This window comes from Vicugna pacos, chromosome X (genome assembly GCF_048564905.1).
Source record: "Vicugna pacos chromosome X, VicPac4, whole genome shotgun sequence".
Lineage (NCBI taxonomy): Eukaryota > Metazoa > Chordata > Mammalia > Artiodactyla > Camelidae > Vicugna > Vicugna pacos.
The window spans coordinates 110,640,948-110,663,723 of NC_133023.1; the positions used below are offsets into that span (position 1 = coordinate 110,640,948).

Below are 22,776 nucleotides of genomic sequence, written 5' to 3' on the forward strand. Positions count from 1 at the left end.
TAAAATGAGGTCATTGTGGTGGGCCCTAATCCAGTATGACTGGCTTCCTTCTAAGAAGAGATTAGGAGGACACAGACAGGTACTGAGGAAAAGACCATGTGAAATCACAGGGAGAAATCAGCCATCTACAAGTTGAGGAGACAGGCCTCAGAAGAAACCAGCCCTGTGAACACCTTGATCTTAAGACCTCTGGCCTCCAGAACTATGATAAAATAAATTTCTGTTGTTGAAGTCAGTCTGTGGGTGACTCCTCTGCTGACAACTTGGGAAAAAATTCTCTATTAAACTCAAATCATCCATTTTGAGTCCCTTTTATTTCCTGCTGGGACCCTGACTGATCAGTGGTAGGATTATATGTGATTCTTACTCTCATTCATTCTTAATGTATTTTCCAAAATTCCTGAAACCATGGAATTTTTTTTTCACTGAAGACATAAAAACACTGTCATGAAGCAAAACTTGGCTTGTCTAGGAAATTTTTATATAAAATGGATTTATAATCACAGGCATCCAACACCACTCCACTTCTCCAGAAACCCCCTGCTCTAGGATCCTCAATGCTTTGTCCAGGGGATTATAAAAACAGGGTACATGGCATCAATGCTGGAGCTGGGAAAGTTGCCATCGTTGGCCCCAAATCTGCAAATATTTCTGATAGAATACTGAATGTGGCTGCCCAGGCTGCCTCTGGAGGGAAAGAGCACAGGTCTGTCCGAGTGTAAGGGACTGATAGGGTACCCACTACATATCCTATTTTACCAGCCCAACTCATGGAGGTGAGAAGCATCAGGAACAGAAATGGCTCTCAGAAGCAGCATTAGAAAGCAACCCCACCCTGAGAGGCCACACACAAGGGAGAGGAGGGGAACTGGCCTGACAGGGCATACTTCTGGCTGCCACACCCAATGATAAAAGGAATTCCTTCACTAGGAGTCAAAACTCTTTCCTTTAATACCGCCTAGATCTTTCCTGCGCCTGCTGACTTCTCAGCCTCAGTAACATTAAAGGCACACTGCAAATTACTTGCTTTGAAATTTAGAAACAAATTTTATTTAAGATCTGAAATACAATTCCTAAAATATCGACTTCTCCAGAAAACCGTGGCTACACAATAATGCATTGCCTCTATCATGTTAGAACGTGCATTAGACTCAAATACAAAAACCATGAAACAAACCACCATCCTTCAACAATTTGAGCAAAGATAGAATGCCTAAGGAACAACATAGATGGACTTGCAGAGGATGGGCTGTTTTACTTCAAGCACCATAAAAAAAAAAGAGCACAAATGCATGGGTTTTCAGGTATATACATGAAGTTGAACCTTTGGCACTAGGAATCAGGGCATTTTCACATAGCATTAACACATATTAGAAAATTGTGTAGTGTCAAAGGGATAGAACCACCAGCATTCAAGCAATGTTGTCAACTAGGCAATAAAATGTTCTACTGAATGTTTCTTCTTTGTCTAATTACTGCATACACTGGTAGCAACTTTGAAATGAGAAAAGGAGCTTGTACTCCTTTTATTTTCTGTTTAGAACAAAACAGAAAACAAACTGAAACATAAGCCCTGTTATACATTAACAATTTTAAAGAACATCAATTATACAAGAAAAAGACTAAGAACAAAAAGAGTGTTTACAGATACCAGACAGAACAGTGAGTGGTCAGTAGACCCTCACAGGGCTTTGCGGTGGTACTCAGCAGAAGCCACTTTATAATCACTGGCAGTAAACAGAGACGCAGCATTCTTTGCCAGGTATTTTAGGAAATCATGCAAATAGCCCAACAATAATGCAAGGCTCTTCTCATCAAGGGGCGTATACGCCAACATTGCTCCGATTCTCACAAATAATCTCAGTAGGTGTGGCGCCCCATAAACCTGGGACATTGGCGCATCAGGGTGAGCCAAGAGGATTTCGGCATACTGGGGCCTCTCAAATTTGTAGAGCAGCTGAGTGCCCAACATCACATTGAAATACTCTTTTATTCCTGCCACAACTTCATTAACTGCATACTCCTTATTATCAACATTTCCCTGCGATTTCTTGCAATTTGCATATTCTTCCAGGATAGCATCTACATTTTTCTTAGCAGGGAGCTGAAACAGCTGCTTCTGCCTGGTAACTAAGTCCCAGTCCTCAACAAGCCATGGTTTTAATTCTTCAGGAATCTTCACTTTAACTTCCATCCTATTCTTAAATGCCTCCTCACTCTCAACAGTGGGGTCTGCCCGGGCCCTTTTCTTCCGAGGTGGCTGAGGTGCTTCGCTGGTACTGCCACCATCTCCGTTTCCAGGGGTCTTCTGTTTATTCTTTCTTGTCTTCCTCACAGATCCCGAAGGGGGGTTCTCTGCAGAGCGACCCCCCCATCTGCCTGGGAGTGCTGCTTCCAGATTCTTCTGCTGTGGACCAGCTGCCTTCTTTCCCGAGGAGGCCCCTCTCATCTTACTTCTCTGCATATTGCTTCTAGTTGGTTTTTTGAAGTTGTCTTCTTCTGCAGATTGTTGTCCACGAGTTTGAGAACCCTGCTTTCTGGAACTCATTCAACCCTGTTTTTATTCCAACCACTGTAATATACAAAGTATTTCACTTGGTTGTTTTCTATGGCGACCTTTAACAGAATGTGCTTCGTAAAGGCCCATCAAAGCACAGCACAGGCTACTCTCTTGGAATTTGGATTTCAAATCCTATTTCAGGACCAATTAATTTTGACTTACTACCTCCTCCCTCTCTCTTTGATCCTCACTACCACCCGCCCACTGTTCTCAGCCCACCCAATCACTCATCAGACCTGCCCATAAACTAGCTTTTTGATGCCACTCAAAAGACAGGAAGATAATCTTAGAGAAAGAATGAATTAAATGGAAAAGAAACTACAAAAGGCAGTGGAGTTGAAACTCAAGACTTCTGAACAGGAAAAATGACAAGATGAAAGAAAGAAAGATTAATTTAGGTGGCTGGAGGCAAAATAAATAATAGCAAAGATTTTGGTCTAAGTCCAGGTAGGCCTGAACTAGGCTGATGACAGAGTCAAGAGAAACTGAATGCAGAACTTGGTAAATGAAGAAGAGGGAGGAGTCAAAGGTGATTCTGCAATTTTAAGCCTGGGTAATTAATGAATTACTAAAAGCACTAATTTTTAATGGTTAGTTTGGAATTGGTAATAAAATAATAAGAAACAGGTAATTTATCCATTCAGTTAGTCATCATACATTACTGCTTATCTGCTTCGGGACAAGTACTAGACACTAGGGATTCAAATATCTGAAGTGATGATTATAAAACAACAAGGTTAGTACAGTGATAGTTACAGGCACAGAATATTTTGGGAGCAAACATATCACCACTTTTAGCGATAGCTTGTTGGAGGAGGTGATAAACTACTGAGGGATAAAGTCAGTGATGACTGCCAGGCTTTTGAGAATGGGTGATTTGGTTACATTGCTATCACCAAATGAGACTGCTTCTAGAGGAGGAGGAAAGGGGTTAGAGAGAAGTTCAGAACTAGATCGAGTAAGTGTGAGTACGCAGTTAAACGAATGGCTTTTAACTTTAGGTGAGAGGTCAGAACCAGAAATGGAGATCTGAGAGCAATCATCATATAACTGGTAGCAGAAACTATAAGAGCCAATGAAATCTTTCATGGAGAATAGAGGAAGAAAAACTGGACCAAGGATAGCATTCTGTAAACAACCTAAGAAAGAATGATATTTATGGGGTGAGTAGAGAGAGGCCACAAATAAAACAAAAATGGTCAGAGCAGCCAGAATAGGAGAATGTTACGCTGGAAGCCAAGAAGTTGAAAGTTTCAAGAGGGAAAAGGGATGATCTACACTGTAAAAAGCAGCAGAGAGGGCTAGTAAGAGAAAAGATGAAAAAAATAGTGTTCTGTGATTCTTATGGTGTGACAGATTAAACAATTCCTTTGACTTACATAATCCTCTTCCTTCCTTCCCTTCCAAGAACTCCTAGTGTTTTCCCAGATGGAATCCTATAGATCTTCTGGGATGGTCTGGAAAGATGAGGTGGGAGACACAATCTACAAAGGAAAGCAGGCATTGGCAATGAAGATAAACTTCTGTGAAATACAGGAAAAAGAAAAGATAATCTAATTTAAAAACATGTGGTTTACAATTGTGATATCAGAGAAAATACATGAGCTCTGCTGTTAGACATACTTCAATTTGGCTCTGGCATTTATGGATTACGAGGATTTGGGCAAGATATGTAAGCTCTCTTAGCCTTTTATCGTTATCAATGGAATGTGGCAAATTATCCCTAGCCTTCACAGGTTCTTATTAAGAATTTCATAAATACGATCTGGCTGAACAGCTAGCACTGTACCTTGCAGGAATACCTGCACATGTGAACACGGATACAAAGATGTTCACTGTAGTAGTGTTTGTAATACTGAAAAACTGGAAATACCTAAATTATTCTTCAATAGCAAAATGGTAATGTAAATTGTTATGTATGCAGACTATGAAAGAACATTCAAATGAATTAAGCAGAGATCCATGTACTGATGTGAAAAGAGGTTCAATTATATACTATTAGGTAAACAGGCAAGTTGCATAGTAATGCGTATAACAGGATCCCAGAGAGAGCACAGGTGGAGGGACAAGCATTAGTCTTAGATAGTTCTTACGAAGTGAGGTATGATTTCTGTTTTAAACTGATGTGTTTAAAAATACATAGGATAAACACCAGACCGTTAAAATCAGGGTAACCTCTGAGATATGACGGTGGACCAGCATTAAACCAGGTTTAACTACAACTTTAACTCACAGAAAAAGCCCTTTCACCAATCGCTAGCCCTTAAGATCACGTGAGCAGGTGTCACGGAATCCCTGAAGGGGAAATAAGAGGTAAGAAATGTTAGAACACTAGCGCCCTGAATCAGGGAAGCCAGTTGTTGGGAAGAGAGGACTGGGTGCTTCCCCTAAGCAAATGCTATCTAACTGACAGAATGCAAAGCTTTCATCAGAAATCAGAGCAAAGGTGCTGCCCGGAGAGCATCAAAATCTGTGAATACACATACTGACCCTGTGGGAATCAGAAACCTTCTGGCTGAGATTGCTGTATAGACACATTCTGTGAAGGATCAGAGTGGCCAGTGTCATGGCACTATAAGCTATCAGGCTTACAAAATAATTTCTAAAAAAAATTGTTTCTGGGACAGAGTGGGCACGGTATCTGAGAATATAGTTAAACAATACAGGTGAAATCCAGAAAACCCACCTCGGGGCTAATAATGGGCAGAGCTTCCACAAAACAAGGGGACAGTTAAAATACCAACTCAAAAAAGCAAGTCGACCCAGTGCCAAGCAGACTGTAAAACATGCAGAAGTAGAGCCAGGCGGCATAGGAAGTATTCTGGAAGTTGCACTGGTCATCAGCAATTCCTCAGTGAGGAATCTGAGAATGATAGCTGAACCTACTGTATATCCTTGGCATCGACTACATATATTTATGCATAAGAAAACTACAAAAAAATTCTAATTGGTTCTCATTAAGTGGGTTTCATTATTCTCTACAAATTCTATTATTCATATAAAGTTCCAAGTTAAATGAAACATCTGACACTGTACCTAAAAATACCTGCACTATGAGTAAGGTCTGTGCCCAGACTAAAGCCAGGGAAGCAGCCTTTCTGTCTCAGTACCTTAATTTTCATCTGAGTTCCTTACCAATAAAGCAACTATTACTACCTGGAGTCAGAAGCCAGACATCAAAGGAGGGGAAGACCCATCCTTTTGATGTCTGGCTCCTACTTGTAATATGAATTTATGGGTAGCTTTACTAGGGTCACGGGACTTTGTACCTCCCTTCCTGGCTCCATGGCTCTGTGACAGATGTGCTGTGCACATTCATTAGAAACGTTAGCACTATATATTGCTTTCAGCGGTTTTAAACTTCGAATCTGCCAGTTTCTGACTTTAACATCGTTTACTGGCTTAGTATACCTACTCTACTCTAGCACACTTCCTCCCTTTGTCTCCCTCATCTAAATACCACGTCCCATTTCCTCTTCAAATTTCCTAACTACTCTAGCCTGTTTCTTTCCCATCTCCAATACCACATGAAGCCGACCTTAGTACTCTAGGGCTTAGTATTTATTTAAATGTTTCACGTGTTACTTTCGCTTATGGAACTACATTAATCTCCACTTGCCATGTCTTGTGTAATATACCTCTTGCACTTTCTGCAACAGCACTTTGGTCCTGGTGGGTATACACTAGTGGATCAGTGAGGTGATTTTAACACATGGGAAAATGGAGAAACAAATTAGGGACAAATGTTATCAAATATTTCCCACTTACAGGTCAGCTCTAGGGTAGGCCATATACTGAGAAAACACATTTATATATTAACCTTAGTTTTCTATCTTCAATGTCTGTGTAAATAGTCAATTCAAAGAGGTAACTTCATCCTGGTAGCAAATCTTAGATCCTCACTTAAAAAAAAAAGTTGTTCTCATTTCCTCATGTTAGTGAAGTCATAATATGCACACATCTTGAGAGCTGTAGGATATTCCACCAAATGGGCATACTTTAACCACCCTCTCTGGACAGTGACCGCCCCCATTCAATTTATCCTGTAATATTAAAATATTTGTAGCCTTCATTTCGTATTATCCCTTTGAGTCCCAGACACAGGTTTAGTAGGCTAAGAGGCAATTTTACATTGCCAAGTTACTTCCCCTGAGGTTGCACAACCTCACAGCTCTGGTCAGAACTGGCTATTAAAAAAATTTGTAAATTTGCTAAGGAAAATGGGTTTATCTATTCAGCTTGTACTTTTTATTAGTGGTTCTGACATTTTAAGAGTGTTTACTGGTCAGTTATAGTTTACCTCTTGTCCTTTACGCATTAATTTTAAGTTGGTTCTTAATGAATTTTTTATGAGTTGTTTATCAGTTGTCATACCTGAGTAAATATATTCCCTAGTTTGTTTATAGTGGCTTGTAAGACTTTAAGTTTTACATGATAAAACATGTAGTTTTTCCTTCCACTAAGCTTAAAAAAAATTAAGATGACATTTAAATGGATTTGCTTATATTTTAATTCCAATTCACCCAGAAATTTCAGTCATGAACTAAAAACCTATTATTTCCCCAAGTAATTAATTTTGTGGTATCATTAATACTCCCTTTACATACCTATAAATACCAAGTTCTCCCCTCCCCACCTCAACCCGAGTGTATATGCTTTCAAATCTTTTCATGTACACATTCACACAAAAAACCACCTTTAAAACTAAATGTGTATATTATATACATATGTGAATATGTATCATTTATTTACATGTCTTGACAAAGGTGAGATACGTATTGCTCCCCTTTTCTCACCTAAACAATGGGCATCTATGTCCACACATACCTAGCTCATTCCTATTAATACCCACATCATTCTATAATCTGCATGTAACATAATTTAACCAGTCTCATATTAATGAACATTTAGGTTGTTTCCAATACTTCATTATTACAGAAATGCTGTACCAGACATCAGTGTGCAAATATATTAGCACATTAGGTAAGTATCTCAGGACATATTCTCAGCAGTGGAACTGCTCAGAGGATTTGCTTATTTACAGCTTTGATGACACAGAGGCAAATTTAATTTTTAAAAATGTAAACGTTCATTCACCCACACCTTCAGTAACACTGGATAAACATCTTTTTGAAAAAAAAAAAACTGGGGGGATCTAAAATGTAGCAAGTTATTTTTATTTGAATTTGTGTGATATTGAGCATATTTTCAGACATCTGTATGTATCTTTTTCTTATGTAAATACCTTTGTTCCCATGTCTACTAGGGTGATTTGCTTCTTTTATAAACTTCTAATAATTAAATAGTAAGTTTTTTTCCTTTGTTAGAAATATTTTTCCTCAATGGTCATTTTTCTAATTGGGCCTGTGTGTGTGCATAAAAACCACAAATGTGTCAACCTTTTCCTCCACGAACTTTGACATGTCATGCCTAGAGAAATGCTCCCAAATCAATATTCTAAAAATTTCCTGTGTTATTTCTTGGCATTTTTTTAGTTTCTTTCAAATATGTAACTATTTTTTCCTAATAATTAGTCCCTTTCCCTACTGATTTGAATTGCTATTTTATAACATTCTAAATTCCTAGGTATATAAGTTTTTTAAGATACTCTTTTCCCAATGATTTTTGATTATTCAATTTTTAAAGATATCACTGATTCTAAGTCACCTGTTCTGTCACAGCAAGGTCTGTTCTCACACCAGTATCACACTGGTTTCATTATCATAGTTTAAATAAAATATTGCCCTGGAATAACACTTGTAAATGGGTTCCAAGGATGTTTGATGCAGTATTATTTGAAACAGTAAAACACTGGAGTTAATGTAGAGGACTACCAATAGTGATTTGGCAAAAATAAAACATGGTTTATCCATTATGTGGAATATGCCAGTTAAAGGATTGCCACTGGGAATGGAATCAAATAGAACTCTATGAATGGACATGAAGACATCTAAGACAATTTGTTGAATAAAAACAGCAAGCTGCAAAACAATACCTATAGTGTGACACCACATTTATGTGAAAGAAAACACAAAACAGTATTTTATATACATATCCATATACATTTTTTGAACAGGTACATCATTTAGAGATTTAGAAGGAAATATAGCTAATAGTGGTTACCTCTGCGGAGAGTAAGAGAATTGGGGGTGGTGAAAAAAGGTAATTCGAGCCTAATCCGTATTATTTTAACTTTTCACATTACTAGGAGACTGTATTCACATATCATTATGACTAAATACTTATATTAAAATACACGTATTTAAAATTCATGATTTTCAAATCTATTCTTATCCATGGTTCTCACACACAGCTGGACTTTTCAGTTAATTTTCACTGTGTAACATATACTTTGTAGGCATTAACATCTGAACTGGTTTCTTTCCCCACTTCTAGGTTCTGCCCACTTCAGAGGCCCAGGTCAAGGTCCTTTCCCTCCTTGAGGCTTTTTCCATTTCAGGCTACTTTGGCCTTTGCCTTCTCTGAGCTCCTATTGGCCTAACAGTCCACCTCCCCCACCTTTTGCCTTTAATCATTCTCCAAATGGCCTCCCGTAAAGGAGTTCTATGCCTAACCATTTACTGCATCTTTTCCACCAGGGCAGTACCCTCCTCTGCAATCTAGCTTTCAGAAGAAAAAAAAAAAAGGAAAATATAGTGACTCCATGGGAAAATAAGGCTGTCAAGAGTCTGAAAAACCTTCCTTCATCTCCTCATGCAACTGATGGGTCATTCAGGAATGCAGACTCCAAATGCTACCATTTTTGTGTATGGGTCTATCACAAATGAGTGGGAACATTTCCTACAGTTTGCTGGAATAACCTTTAAGTGCATATACATCATGTCAGTTACATTTATACCAATTCTGGATCTTGGAACACTTCCTTTATGTTTAACAGGTATTTTATGAGTCTGAGACAAAGGAGGAATGATATAAAAACTGTTAGCAGACTGAATATGGTTATGATTTGCTAGTTAAAATTGTAGTTCCTGGAAATTCCCTTTTAAATAAATATGATCAACATACTCAGTATCTTCCTAGATTGTTAGGATAAGCCAGAAGTTATAATCTCAGAATTCAGTTCTAGTGGTAACTGCTGCTTCTGGAAAATCAGGAGAGAAACCAACAGTATTATTATTATTATTATTAATAATAACTCCAAAAAGAGGTATCCTGCTTTTATTAGTGTAAGAGTGTGCATGTGCACGCATGTGTGTGTGTGTAACACAAGATGTACCAGAAGGACTAATAGAGCCATAATAATTAGTAAAGCAAACACTTATATGTGCCAAGCAATGTCTTGGTACTTTACATGTGATCCTGTCAATGATCCTACAAAGTAGGAACTATTATTATCTTTATTTTACAGATGAGGAAATTTAGAGACAAAGTGAGTAAGTACCTTGGCCAGGATCACACAGTAAGTGGCAGAGCCAGGATTTAAGTTCAGAATGTCAGTATTTGCTCTTAACCACTAAATTATGCTGCATACGGGATGCCACAAAGAAAACAAAATAGGGATGTATGGAGCTAACTATAGGGAGTCAATTATAGCATCTTTTATCAAGGAATGTAAGATGACATAGCCCTCTTATTTAGGCACTTTTTATACTGGAAGCACAAATGGACTTAGCTCCATCTTTCCTTTCTTAGACTGTAGAGTGCTTTCCTAGATAGGTGCTTATTAATCCTCAAAATATTCCTGGACAGTTAGGACAGTTATGTGGAATTATTTTGTCTGAGAACAGAGGCCAGGAGAAGGGAGGCACTTACCCAAGATTCCGTAATCAGGGATGGTTCTGCAATCAGGACCAGACCTTCTGATCCTTACTACACAGCAAACTCAGCTTTTCTGATGGTAGCCTAGAAGGTCAAACAAGGGGACAGAAAAGGACATAAAATAAAAAGATATAAGATAACGGTTTCCTTCTCCATCAATGTATTTTATCACACACAAAGGACACCAAAGCTGATAAATAATGTACAAGTGTTTTTTTTTCTTTCTTGTGGTTATACTTTCTAATTTACCTTGTTGTATATTCACCCTGATTTTTGATAAGGTAATGTTTTCTTGACTTTTTATTAAGGATAATTTCAAATGGATAAAAATGTGGAGGGAATAATATTATAAACCTGTGCGAATCTATCACCCAGCTTCAACAATTACCAACTGAAGGCCATCTTGTTTTATCTGTAACCCCACCCACTGCTCCCCCCACCTCCGTTTTTTTAAAGCTCATTTTCTGTATTTTATTACGGAAAATTTCAAACATATACCAAGGAAGGCAGAATAATAGAAAGGAATTCCCTATGCCCATCACTCAGCTAAAACGATTAACTTAGGGCCAATTTTGTTTCATCTATACCCCTCCCCACTTCCCCCTACCGCTGAGATTATTTTGAAGCAAATTCTAGGCATCAACGTATTTGGAAGCCAATCTCAGAAATCTTATTATTTAATCCGTAAGTGTTTTCGTATATATCTCTACAAGCTAAAGACAATTTGAAAACATAACCAAAATACCACTATAACGTCTAAAAAAATCGACATCAATTCCTGAAAAAAACAACAAAAATCGAATCCGTCTTCAAAATTTCCCGATGCATCTTAAACAGCTTTTAAAATAGTTGATGTATCCGAATCAGGACCCAAACAAGGCCTACTCATCGCATGTGGTTCATCTCCAGCTCGCTCTCATTCTCCATCTCTCCCCACCCCCCCCACCGCTTTTTTTTTTAACTTTTCAATATGGAAAATTCCAATCTCCGCTATTTTGAGCTAATTCCCAAATAAATTATTTCATCGGTAAAGTCTGATACGTCTCTCTTATATCTCGAATTCCTTCTAGGTAAGGAGGTGATGGATAGGAAAAGCGCTGTAACGAACGACTTTACATAATTTGTTTCTTCTCATTCTATTACGCGGGTTTTTCTCTCCACAATAATGGCTAATATCATCCGGAGCCAGGCTTCATATTAAGTTATTATACGTATTATATTATATTACTTCGCATTAGTACATTATACGCATTAATTTGCAGCACACGCCTCTGAGGCACACGTCTCTAAGGTAGATACTATTATTATCACCATTTTACAAACATGGAAACCGAGACACAGAAAGAACAGGAGCCAGCCCAAGCTGGGCGTTGGCGACTAGGAATTTGAATCTAGCTCTGCCCGATTGTGAAGCCACTAGTTAATCTTGTCTACATACGCGACGATAAGAGGAAATCGTCAACCCTTTCTCCCCACCCCCACCCCGAAACCTGAAACGAGAATCCAGTTCTTTCCAGCAGCCGACGTGTGATCACTGCCGACCCTCCAACCGCCATAGTAAAGACAGGTTTCTCTGGCAACTGATATCCATAGGCAGACACGTCACCCTGGAGGCGGGCTTATACCCTTCAGCCAATCACAATCGTCTTCTCCAAGTTTTAGAATGTTCCATAACCAAATGATTGGACGAAGCGCACCACGTCAGCAATGACACTCCGCCGCAGTAAAGGCGGGTGCTAGCAACCTGCTTCTTCACCGTTAAGGCTTGAAGCAAACCAATCACCTTCCTCCTTTAGTGCGCGCTCTGGCCAATGAAGTTCGCCCTCTTAGGTTCTTAGCCCGCCCTAAAAAAGCGCGACAGCCGTTGGGTCATAAGTCTATAGGGCAGGGTGTTCACGTGGCCAACTTTCACGACCCAGAGTTCCCCTGACCAGAGGTTTTTTTTTTTTCCTTTTTTTTTTCCTGCAGGGAGGCATTATGGGTTTTTTTTTTTCCACTGGGAAAGGAAGTGTCTACGTGGCCTGCGGAAACAGGATGGGCGGAAATGAGCTAAGGTTCCCGCGAGTGGGGAAGCGCGAGGTCAAATCTGGGGCCACGCCCCCGAGCCTCTTGCGCAACTATCGGAGGTAAAAAAAAAAAAAAGGCAGAACTAGGGGTTTTGATGTGTGTGCTAGCGGGGGCGGGCGGGAGTACTGCGGGCGCGCTGTGTCAGGGCGAGTGCGTCTGTGCGCAGGCGAGCCCGCGAGGCCTTGGCGTTGGCGTGTGCGCGAACGCCAGGCATCGTGGCGCTGGAGGCGGCGGGTGTGCGCAGGCGTGCGCCCCTAGCGTTGGGGCCGGTGTGTGTCTCGGAGCGGGTGCGTGCGCGAGTGTGCGCGCGCGCGCGCGCGTTCTATACCGATCGTTTTCTACTTTTGTATATGTTTGAAAATTGTTGAAATGAAAAGGAAAATAATTAAATAAGTAAGGCAAGGCGACCATAACTGAGATTAAGTCTTTGCGAGAAATATTTCGGTCTCCTTTGTCGATTTAATTTTAGACCCGAAAAATACACTTTATTCCCACGTTTTTCTCCGTGACGAAATCCCGTTCTAAACCCTGGCCCTCCGGTGATTAAGAGTCAAAACCCTTCCATTCCCGTATTAGCAATTCCAAGAAACAGCTTCTTTCCTGTTCCCTATTAGCCTTTCCCCCTTCCTCGCTCCCTCCCCCTACCCCAAGTTGCGTTCAGTTCCCCTGGCACAAGCAGAATGTTCTGCTGAGAATATCTATATAACGACAGACTTCTCCTTCACTAAGGACTCCAAATTTCTTTGGGGGCTTAGGCTCTCTTACCTTTTGGTCCAGATCTCCAGCAGAATGCTCTTCAGGCAAGTACGCACTCAGTTAATTTTCCAGAAAGTTCGCTGGGTGAGGTTTATACCTTTTGAGTCTGCCACTAGATGCCGCCAAATTCCAGCAAAGGATTGGCTGTTTGGTCCCTGGAATTATGGGATTCACCCCCACCCCCTTTTCCTGATTTGCTGAACTGTCCAATCTATAGAGATCATATATATCTTTCATTGCTGGGGGAAAATCAAATTAACTTATGTTCATAGCCCTACCAAGCAGGGGACTATGTCCCTAGATTCAAATGTTTTGCCATGTTTCTTTACTTCTTAAAAAAAAAAAGCTCCCCTCCCCATCCCTCTCTTCTTTCTTCCTTGACTTTTGGGGACGGGGGTCAGAATTGATGAATGACCCCAAGCACTGATCCTGATGAAGATCCTAACCCTTTCTGTGGGATCTTCTCTTCAAATGCTTCCACTCACCCTCCTCACCCCCCAAAGGGAAAATAGAGATGGCTCTATAGTCAGTAAAGACATTTGTCTTTACTGGACTTGGACCCTGGTATTAAAAACTGATCTTCTTTTCCTCTTGAAATTATGATTAGCTATGGGTGTTTCCACCATGTTTTCTGTGCTAGTACTATTAAGCTTTATTATGTTTTTGTAGTCAGAGGCCTAACTTTAAACCCCATTCCATCACTTACTAGTTCTGAGACCCTGGGATTTATGTTCTGTGATCCTCAGTTTTTGTGCATGCTTGCTATATTTTAGATGCTGTGTCATATCTTTCACATGGATGTTCTTTTATTCTTCACAAAATCTATATTAGGTGGATACTGATAAATAAGTATCAAACAACAAAAGTTATCTCTCTTTCAGTTATCGATCTTATACATGTGTGCACGCAGGCACCTGTGTGCTCAGGAAACACACACACACACAGTAGGGCGGGATTTAGAGCAGTGGTTCTCAAAGTATGTTTCCCAGGCACACCAATAGCATCATTATCACTTTTTGGGAAGTTGTCAGAAATTTAGATTCTCAGGCCTTACCTCCAAGCTAATTAATCAGAACGTCTAGGAGTAGGGTTTGGCTATCTGTGTTTGAACAAACTGTTCTGGTAATTTTAATGTACACTGAAGTTAAAAGCACTGCTTTGGAAGGCAGAAATACAATGCTTATTTTTGCACCCTCCACTAGAGGGTGCTACAGAATGTAAAGCAAAATAAAAGGTTTTGTTGCGACACCCTGCTTGATATCAGTCCCTTTTCAGAGGTTAAAAACTGTTGTGTAGAGGTGTCAATTATTGTCTCAGTGCATATAAAAGTACGAGAACCAGAACTGAGCTTTACCTGCCCCTCGAACCCAAGCCCTTGACAGTACTCTGTTGTTCAGCTGCAGTAGCTTGTATTTCTGGGCCTCAAAATACATTACAGTACTTTGTTCCTTGCCTTGGGTAATGTTGACTAGAGCATTAAGAAGAAGACAGGGAAGCAAAGCAAATAAATGGAAATATTTTGATGACTTCATACCTTCCTTCATCTCCATTCTATAATAAGATATCACATAAAAGCCCATAAGTGTTTCCTTTTCTGCTTTTGTATTTCCCAGATGCCTCCTCTACCCTGCAGTTATCTTTTAAAGTTTATGTCTAAACCTCTTAAATGTTTGGGGAAGAAAAAGGGGGGTGAGGAAGCACAGTTGTTAAAAGCCACACTCTGTATAGCTCTAATCCATTAATCCCAACAATAAGCCGATAAATTAGGTGATAATATCCTCATTTTATAGGTGAGAAAAAAGTGAGTTCTAGAGACTATAATTATTTCTCTTAGTTATATAATTTGTAAGAAGTGGAGCCCAGGTAATTCCGGGTGTATCTGGCAGTATATCCGTGCTAAACTTTCTACAGCTTGGTTTTGACTCTGGTTTAGTTATTTACTATTTATGTGACTTTCAGCAAGTTCTTTAATTTTTCTGAGCCTCAGTTTCACCATATATTAAATGGGAACAAATATTCCTGCTTCATAATCTTAGAGCTGCAGTGTCCAATACAGTAGCCAGTAGACATGTGGGTATTTAAATTTGAATTAGTTAAATATAAGTAAAATTAAGAATTTAGTTCTTCAAACTAATCACACTTCAAGGGCTCAGTAGCTACTCATGACTAGTGTTAGTACCAAATTAGACAGCAACAGATACAGAACACTTCCATCACCATAGAGCATTCTACGGGGCGGTGTTGATTTAGCATATGTAGGGGATGTAGAAGGGCCTAGTATGGTAGATATTTCATGGCAGGTGCCCAGAAGTGATTTCCTCTGCTCTATTAGCATCAGAGCTTGTCATGTTCTGTTTATTGATGGAATCTGGAGAGGGGAGTCGCTTACCCAGTGTACTATATAACAGGGGATGTGTCTGACGTTGGGCCCCACATCTCCTGACCCTTGCTCCAATATTCTGTCTGCTAGACCCGTCCTTATGCTCTGCTGAGTGAGGTCCTAAGGCCAAGGGTGTGAATAATGTGACTTAACTTTGGAGTCAGGGTAGTAGCAGAAAAAAACTTAGGAGCTGAATGCCTGCTATGTGCCAGGCAGCCGTGTGCTCAGCTTTTTACTGCGATTATCTTAGTGACTCCTCACTGAAGCCCAGAGAAGTTAAATATTAACTCCAGGTTGCCAACTAGTAAACAGCAGAGCAAAGATTCAGATTTCTCTCTGACTCCAAAGCACATGTTTTTTCCCATTCTACCATGGTACCCTCTCAAATATGAATAATCGTCTCCTTCCACATATTAGTGAGATAAAGCTTGAGCAGATTCCTGACTCTTACTGGGCCCTCAGAAAATGTTAGTTACTCTCTTCCTGTTGATTTTACAGCGGAATCACTGTCTTTACCGTCTGCGACAACTGGAAGGGAAAGATCGCTTCAGTCAATGTTTGGCTTCAAGGCCCAAGGCCAGACAGAGACTATTTATGATCCCAGCCTTCAGGGAACAAAGAATGGCTCTAAGAACTCTGTGTTAATTTTCAAGGCTACCATTTGCTATTTATATGATGCCTTTGTGCTCACTAGAAACATGTGCCACCTGGGGGCAGACAAATTGCAGAGAAGTGTCCACTCTAGTGGACCCATGAGAAAAATTTTTTTCTTTCTCAGGGATGTTGGAGCTCCACCAGGGCCATTGAGGAATGAATTTCAGCCTCCAATTGTTCCCTCTCAGTGGGGCACCCTTGTGCAGGGTGCAACCTGTCCTGTCCAACAGTATCTGCTGGCCTTGCTTGTCTCACTTCGTGCCTAAGATAGCCTCCTTAGGTCTGGAAGGCAGTGGTCAGTCTGTTCTTGAGGTTGGAGAGGGACACTGGTGTCTTCCCCCAGTGTCTGGATAGTAGGTGAAATTGCTCCATTCTAAGGTTAATTTAATATTTTTTATTTGGTTCTGACTAGCTTATTAGATGACTTTTAAAAGAGTGCTTGGTTAATTTAAAAGTTTTAAAAAAAACCCTAATATTTCAAGGCTAAGTAAAATGGTATTTCTTTAATAGCAATGTTTTTTTCGGTCTGTGTATTTATACCTGCCTCATTCCAGTCTGGAGCCGTCAAGTTTGCTATGACAGACAGAGCCAACGATGGAAATAATCATGGGAAAATTTTACCCTTTTAGGGGTATCTGTTCTATTCTGGCTTCTCTCCTTTCCTGTCGTCCAACTGACCCATCCATATGGCAGAAAGAGGTTACTTCAAATGACTGAGAACCAGAATTTAATCAGTGTAGTCCTTGAGTGACCTTGGGATGCTGGACTTGCACATAATCCCTTGGTTTCCCCTTCCTGAGTCACTAGCTTAGTGTGCGATTCACCGAAATGTGTGGTTTTGTGAACCACAGACTTTACTTGGAATGATCATGTCAAGTCATCTGTGGTACATATCACCCAACAGAGATGAGGACTGATTCCCACTAGTGTACACTGACTCCTACCGTCTGAGCAGTGCCTCAAGGGGATCCCTTGAGCCCATTTTCAGAGGTAACTATGTTCATGCTTATAACGTGCACCCACAGCCCCCATTTGACTGGAAATGATAAAGGGTGTGTCCTTTTTTTTAATTGAAGTATAATTGATTTACAACGTTGTGTTAGTTTCTGGTGTAAAGCCACATCTTTTGAAAATTTCAGCTGCTCTATTAAAGAGGACAAACCCATAGCACTTAAAGTGCTGTATCTTTAAATTGTTGAAGCTTAATGATGGGCACATGGAGGTTCATTATACTATGCTTCCTACTCTTGAGTGTTTTTTTTGAAGGTTTCTCTAATAAAACAGTGTAAAAAGACCAAAAAATAAAAATAAAAAGTGCTTCATCAGTCCTGAGAAGGGGAACAGACATGGGTTTCTCTTCAGAAGAATACTTATTAACCAAGGGGTTGGGTGGTAACTTTTAGTAGGGAGGTACCATGTAAAAGTCTGGGGAGGGGGTATTTTAGATCGAAAAAGCCTCTGTGCTGGCAATTCTGAGAAGGTCCCCTAGAAGGGGAGTCTCCTGGCCTGCCATCCCTCTCCACCAGACCCCTGAAGAAACACTGGTAAGCGAATCATCTCCCTCGGGCGTTTGGGAGTAGGGAGAGGTTGGAAATCAGGAAACGGGCCTCAGCTGATTGCTGAAAACTGTTAGTCAGTAGGCAGAGAAACACAGGCAAAGAGAAACTGGGGCAAGAGACAGGACTTCATTCTCACCCCAGGTGAGTGCTGGAGCGGCCAATCTGCTAAGGAAAGAGGAGAGCAGGGAACAGAATATGTGGCAAAGAGGCCCTCACTTGGATCTCAAAGGATATTCTTTGAAGGTTCCTGGCCCCGTCTGATTTGCAGGTTTTAAAACAAGCGGAAAAGCCATCTGAAGGCCAAGATCACACAAGCACACCCGCGAGCATCCTTGGTCGCTTGGAAAGGCAACCTCCATAAAGTACGCGTTGAAAACTGGGCGGTTGGGTTCTTCCTTGGTGTTTTCACTTTGACCCAGCAAACAACGGTGCTGGTACACTGCTGGGAGTAAGAAGATACGATTGGAGAGGGGGGGCATTGTTGGGAGTGTGGGGACCCCAGAGGACATGTTCTTTCAAGGCCCTGAGTTGAGGTGACATATTAGAGACGGGCCAGAAAAGAGACCAAGGGCAGTACCTAAAAGGTACAAAGCCTAGATTCACCCAGCTGCTCCCAGGCCAGAGTTGTGGGTGGGATGTCAGTGAGACCCAGGCGGGTGCGGCCAGTTTTCAATAGAGCTGGTCTGTGAAACTTGGCTGAGAGCACAGAGGAAGATTGATGTTTGCTCCAGAGTGGGGCTGTCAGCTGTGCTCACCGCCTCACCATGGTCCCAGCTGTAAACAAAAGTCCTGGCCCTTCATGGCACTGCAGAGCAGTCCAGGCTGGCGTAAGTCTCTGAGGACAGCTAGACCATTTTCTCATCCTGGCTGACAACCAGAAGACAGAAGAAACAATAGAAGGTGGTGGTGGTGGTGGTGGGAGAGGGGGCAGGATTGGAAGGGGGTGAGAAGCCGTGACTAGTGGGAAGGAGCTGTCCATTTCAAATCTTAGGTCTTCGGATGTAGGTAGCAGAAATCTTGTAGGGAAAGCAGATCTTTTCCTTGTCAGCTTCACAGATAATAGTGAATCACTGAAGGAGGCCTGCAAGGACTCTAGTGCCTCATTCATTCATTCATTCATTCAGTGAGCACATTCATCACTGTGCTAGGTACCCTAGGTGTGGCAAAGTTGTGTTAGGCAGTTCATAAGTTTAAGCACCTTACAAGGAGTTTTGTGTGTAAAGTTAAGTAACAGTACTAGTGTATCTTTAAATGTCATGTGACAAACATGGAATAGGAGTTTAGAAGCAAGAGAAGCCATATCTGGGTGTGATCAGAGAAGGTGGGATTTGAGAGGGCCTTAGAAAGATAGACACGGTTTGATTAGAAGGAAAAGGCACCCAGCATTCCAGGTTGAGCCGCAAGTGTTAGCGAGAATGAGGACTGCTTTGGCTAAAGCAGCAGGTTACTGTGCCAGAGACTTGTCAAATCCTCACCCCCTCCAGCTCCTGACCACAGCCAACCCCATCTTCAAGTCTCACTTGAAATGTCCCTTCCTCAGGGAGGGCTTCCTTGACCTCCAGGACCAGGGTAAGCACTCTTACTTTGTGTTCCCCTGTGGCACCCACTGCTTTCCCCTTTTTAAGATGCTGCCGTCTTCACCTGACATCCTACTCTTGTCTCCCTGCCATCTGTTCCCCACACTGGGACTCAGAAAGTTCTTTGCCAGATGCAAATCTGTTACACTGCTTCCCTTTTTAAAACTCCCTTTGTTCTCTTGTGCCTCCCTTTTTATCCTTTCTGCTTGCCTCCCTCTGACTTTTCCTCATACCGTGAACAGCTCTGTCTCTGGGAAGCCTTCCATGATGTCCCTTCCTCCAACTTCTACCATAACCCAGTCAAGTCCTCTTCTTACATATTGCCATAATACTTCTCCATTTTCTCCATTTTACTCTTCTCCAATAACTTAGTCCAAGTTTGTCTCCCTCATCAGAATATAAGCTTTCCGAGGGCAGGGGCTGTGTTTCTTCTTCACTGTGTTGCCTTTGTATTTATTACAGTGCCTGGCATATTGTGGTAGGTGCTCCACAAAAATTTATGAATGAATCCAAGGGGTATGAGGCAGTATTAGTAGCTGAAAGCCAGCTGAAGAGATTGTTCTCACATCTGTGGGCAAATGGAAACCTTTAAAGGTTTTAATTATAGGATAAAGAAATCACTGGACAGCACAGACCTTTTTGGGGGAGGAGGTAATTAGGTTTATTTGTTTGTTTTTATTTAGTGGAGGTATAGGGAATCAAACCCATGACCTCATGCATGCTAAGCACGCACTCTACCACTGAGCTACACCCTCCCCCCAGCACTGACTTTTGAAAACAAACAGAACAAATAAAAGGTAATTCAAACAAACAATACCCAGAGAATTCCAACCTCAGCTTACCATGAACCCCAGCCTCCCAATTATCTTGTGGACTCATGTTCCCTTTTTACGTGCTCACCCCACCACTCCCTTCTCCCCAAACAAGAAAACCTACTCATTGGTTCTTTAACCAGAGAGATTTGGCAGTAGAGCCAAATGCACTTACTTCCACATGAGCAGTTGTTCACTGGGCTGCCATTTATCGCCCATCTCCATTGTTTCCAACAGTGTGTTCTTAGTCACAGATGAAGAAGACCTGATTCCTGTGTTAAATGGGGCTCACAGTTGAGTGAACCCCTCATATGGATCACTCAGTTGATAGCTTCAGATTTCTGGTGAAGAGCTTTGCCTTACCTAGGCTCAATTTGGGAGATTGTTCAGGGCACTAAGCCTGCAAAGGACCTGAATCTCAGGGGTTGGCCCTCTATAAAGCTGGGGACTCAGTGAGACTCAAAGAATGGATGCTTATGCCAATCCACACCAGATTTTCACCCTTCCATAAGGAGGCTAAATAGGGTGAAGAATGTCTGGAAGGGCATTCAGGCAGTAGCCATTTCTTAACCTTATGAGGCTGGACTCATAAGGCCAGTAGACCTCCAAGGTACACCCCTTGAGTGAGCAGAGTGGAGGAACTGCAGGAATCACAAAAAAAGCAATTAGATTTCCCAGTAAAATTTAAGGAGCTGTCCTGCTCCCTGAAGGGGGCTGAAACAAAAATGTGGCTCCAAGAAACCTTCCAAGGACAATTAGAAAGCACCCACTCTCACCTGGGGTAGACATTAATGCCAGGGGATGGTGTCTTTCATCTTAGATTTGGTTCCCAGGTGGTTAGGAAGATAGCGAATGGGGATGTCAGAGAGGCAGTGCACCCCTGCCCCTGGCCCCACCCTAAGGGAGAGTTAAAGGAAGCAGTGGATAGTCTTTTGTAGCTATAGTCTTAAGTGGTTATCTCTTGTTTGAGGGATAACATCAAACATGGTATTAGTGAAGCTTTGAAGATATAGTCATTAGTTTTTACCCTCTCTCTCCCCCTTGAATCATTTCCCCTGAATATGAATCCACCACCAGAATATCAGGGAGATATTACCTAAGTAGCAGATAGACATGAGTGAGATTACTTTCCATGACTCATTGCTCTACTCTGTTAGGTGGCCTTGTGTGAAGAACGTTCAGGCACCTGGGATTTGAAATTCCAAGAGATGGGACAGGAAAGGTTAACTCCAAAATCAGTGAAGGATATTTCAAATAAGGATAATGATGTGTTAGTGAGAAATCACATTATATCCTTCCTTAAAGGATCAAACTGAAGCTTAGGCTAGTCAAATGGGTGGTAATAGGTTATGTTTCTATTAGGGAAAGGGTAAAATGGTATAAAACTAGAATTCACAAATAAATTTACAAAGGAACCTTGGAGAACTGAACACCCTGAGTTTGTAGAATTTGGAGCTTGGCATGACCACTTTATACCTATACTATCATATTTGTTGCCAAGATTTATTTGTGGTAGCCTCTTTCGATGGGGACTTTGGACATTGAATTTGGGTATCAGCCAACAGATTGGCATGCCAGAGGTTGGGGACTGAATGGTATCACAGGGACAGTTTCCTCAGCTACAGATTACGTCTAGGTCTTGAATCTGCTGCAGTTTACGTGTCAGAGTAGTCTCAGAAGTGAGCCTCTGGAGCTAATAAATTATGACACACTTTGATTCCTCACTTTCTATTCCATTCTTTCCCTTAACAGCTTCAACTAAGTTGAAAAAAAGAGTGGAAGTAGTTACACTTAGGGCTTGGGATTTGCTCAATCAGGCACTCGGTGTCCCCATGTTATCTGATGAGCAGACAAGACAAAATGACCTGGGAGGGCCCTTCTAGCTCTGTTGTGCCAGGATCTAGGATTCTAAGACATTGTGCTCCATTGACCCAGTTGCCTTATGGGAAATCCCATGAGAGATTAGTTTTCTAAAAGAGCCAATTGTTTGTTTCTCTGTGTGGGAATAGTGGTAAATGCAGTCAAGATAGCAAATGTGCTGCTGAGACCAAAGGTCCCAAGCATTCTTTCCCTTCTGATAGTCAGGGCTGTCTTTATAACAAAGATTCTCACTCCCTGAAGTAGTTAAGTTTTAGTGTTAAGTTGAGGAGTGATAAGACACATTAGTCAACAAGGCATTGTTAGTAAGTGTAAGGGGAGAGAGGCTGATAAGAATTCAGGACTTCTATAGTTTGATAATTTGAAGAGGAGCTTTAGAGTCAGAAAGATGCCCAATTGTTAGATTCCTTTGTCATGACTGCCCTTCTTTTTGACTTAGTCTCAAAACACAAAGTCTTTTTATACTATTATCCAAATAATACAGTTGTAACACCCATTGACCTGTTAAATGGATTACCTCTGCAGTTTTGTTTTTCAAAAATTTAAAAGCAGCAGTAAACTCTGTCCTCCCTGCCCCCGCCCCCTCCCACGTGAAATATTATGCTGGAGTAAATGCATCAGCTGCAAGTATAGTTGCTCTGACTGAACTGTGCATGTAGTGTGGGGAGAAGGAGAGAGGGAGGTGGCTGCCTGGTCTAGGGTGCCTTAAAGCTGACTTTAAAAATTCTTTGCCCATGTGACCTACAAAGTAGAA

The 22,776-nt window shown here is 41.2% G+C and overlaps 1 protein-coding gene across 5 annotated transcripts; it reads right to left on the minus strand.

Moving 5' to 3' along the window:
* Window positions 1–1,023: 1,023 nt before the first annotated feature.
* Window positions 1,024–13,286, minus strand: MORF4L2 (mortality factor 4 like 2). 5 transcript variants are annotated; one of them, XM_006219277.3, is made up of 4 exons: window positions 13,172–13,286; window positions 10,334–10,423; window positions 3,940–4,044; window positions 1,024–2,572 (listed from the first exon to the last, which is right to left on the minus strand). In XM_006219277.3, the coding sequence occupies exon 4, from the start codon at window positions 2,546–2,548 to the stop codon at window positions 1,682–1,684; it is 867 nt and encodes a 288-aa protein (XP_006219339.1). In that variant the 5' UTR covers window positions 2,549–2,572; window positions 3,940–4,044; window positions 10,334–10,423; window positions 13,172–13,286; the 3' UTR covers window positions 1,024–1,681. The 5 variants fall into 5 exon arrangements, with proteins under 5 accessions (XP_006219339.1, XP_031531149.1, XP_006219340.1 ...); XM_031675289.2 differs by having other exon boundaries at window positions 3,940–4,083; XM_006219278.4 differs by lacking the exon at window positions 13,172–13,286 and adding an exon at window positions 11,830–11,968.
* Between the last annotated feature and the right edge of the window lie 9,490 nt (window positions 13,287–22,776).

Excerpts from the sequence above, each read along its gene's own strand:
- MORF4L2 (XM_006219277.3), bottom strand. The coding sequence starts at position 2,548 with ATGAGTTCCAGAAAGCAGGGTTCTCAAACTCGTGGACAACAATCTGCA.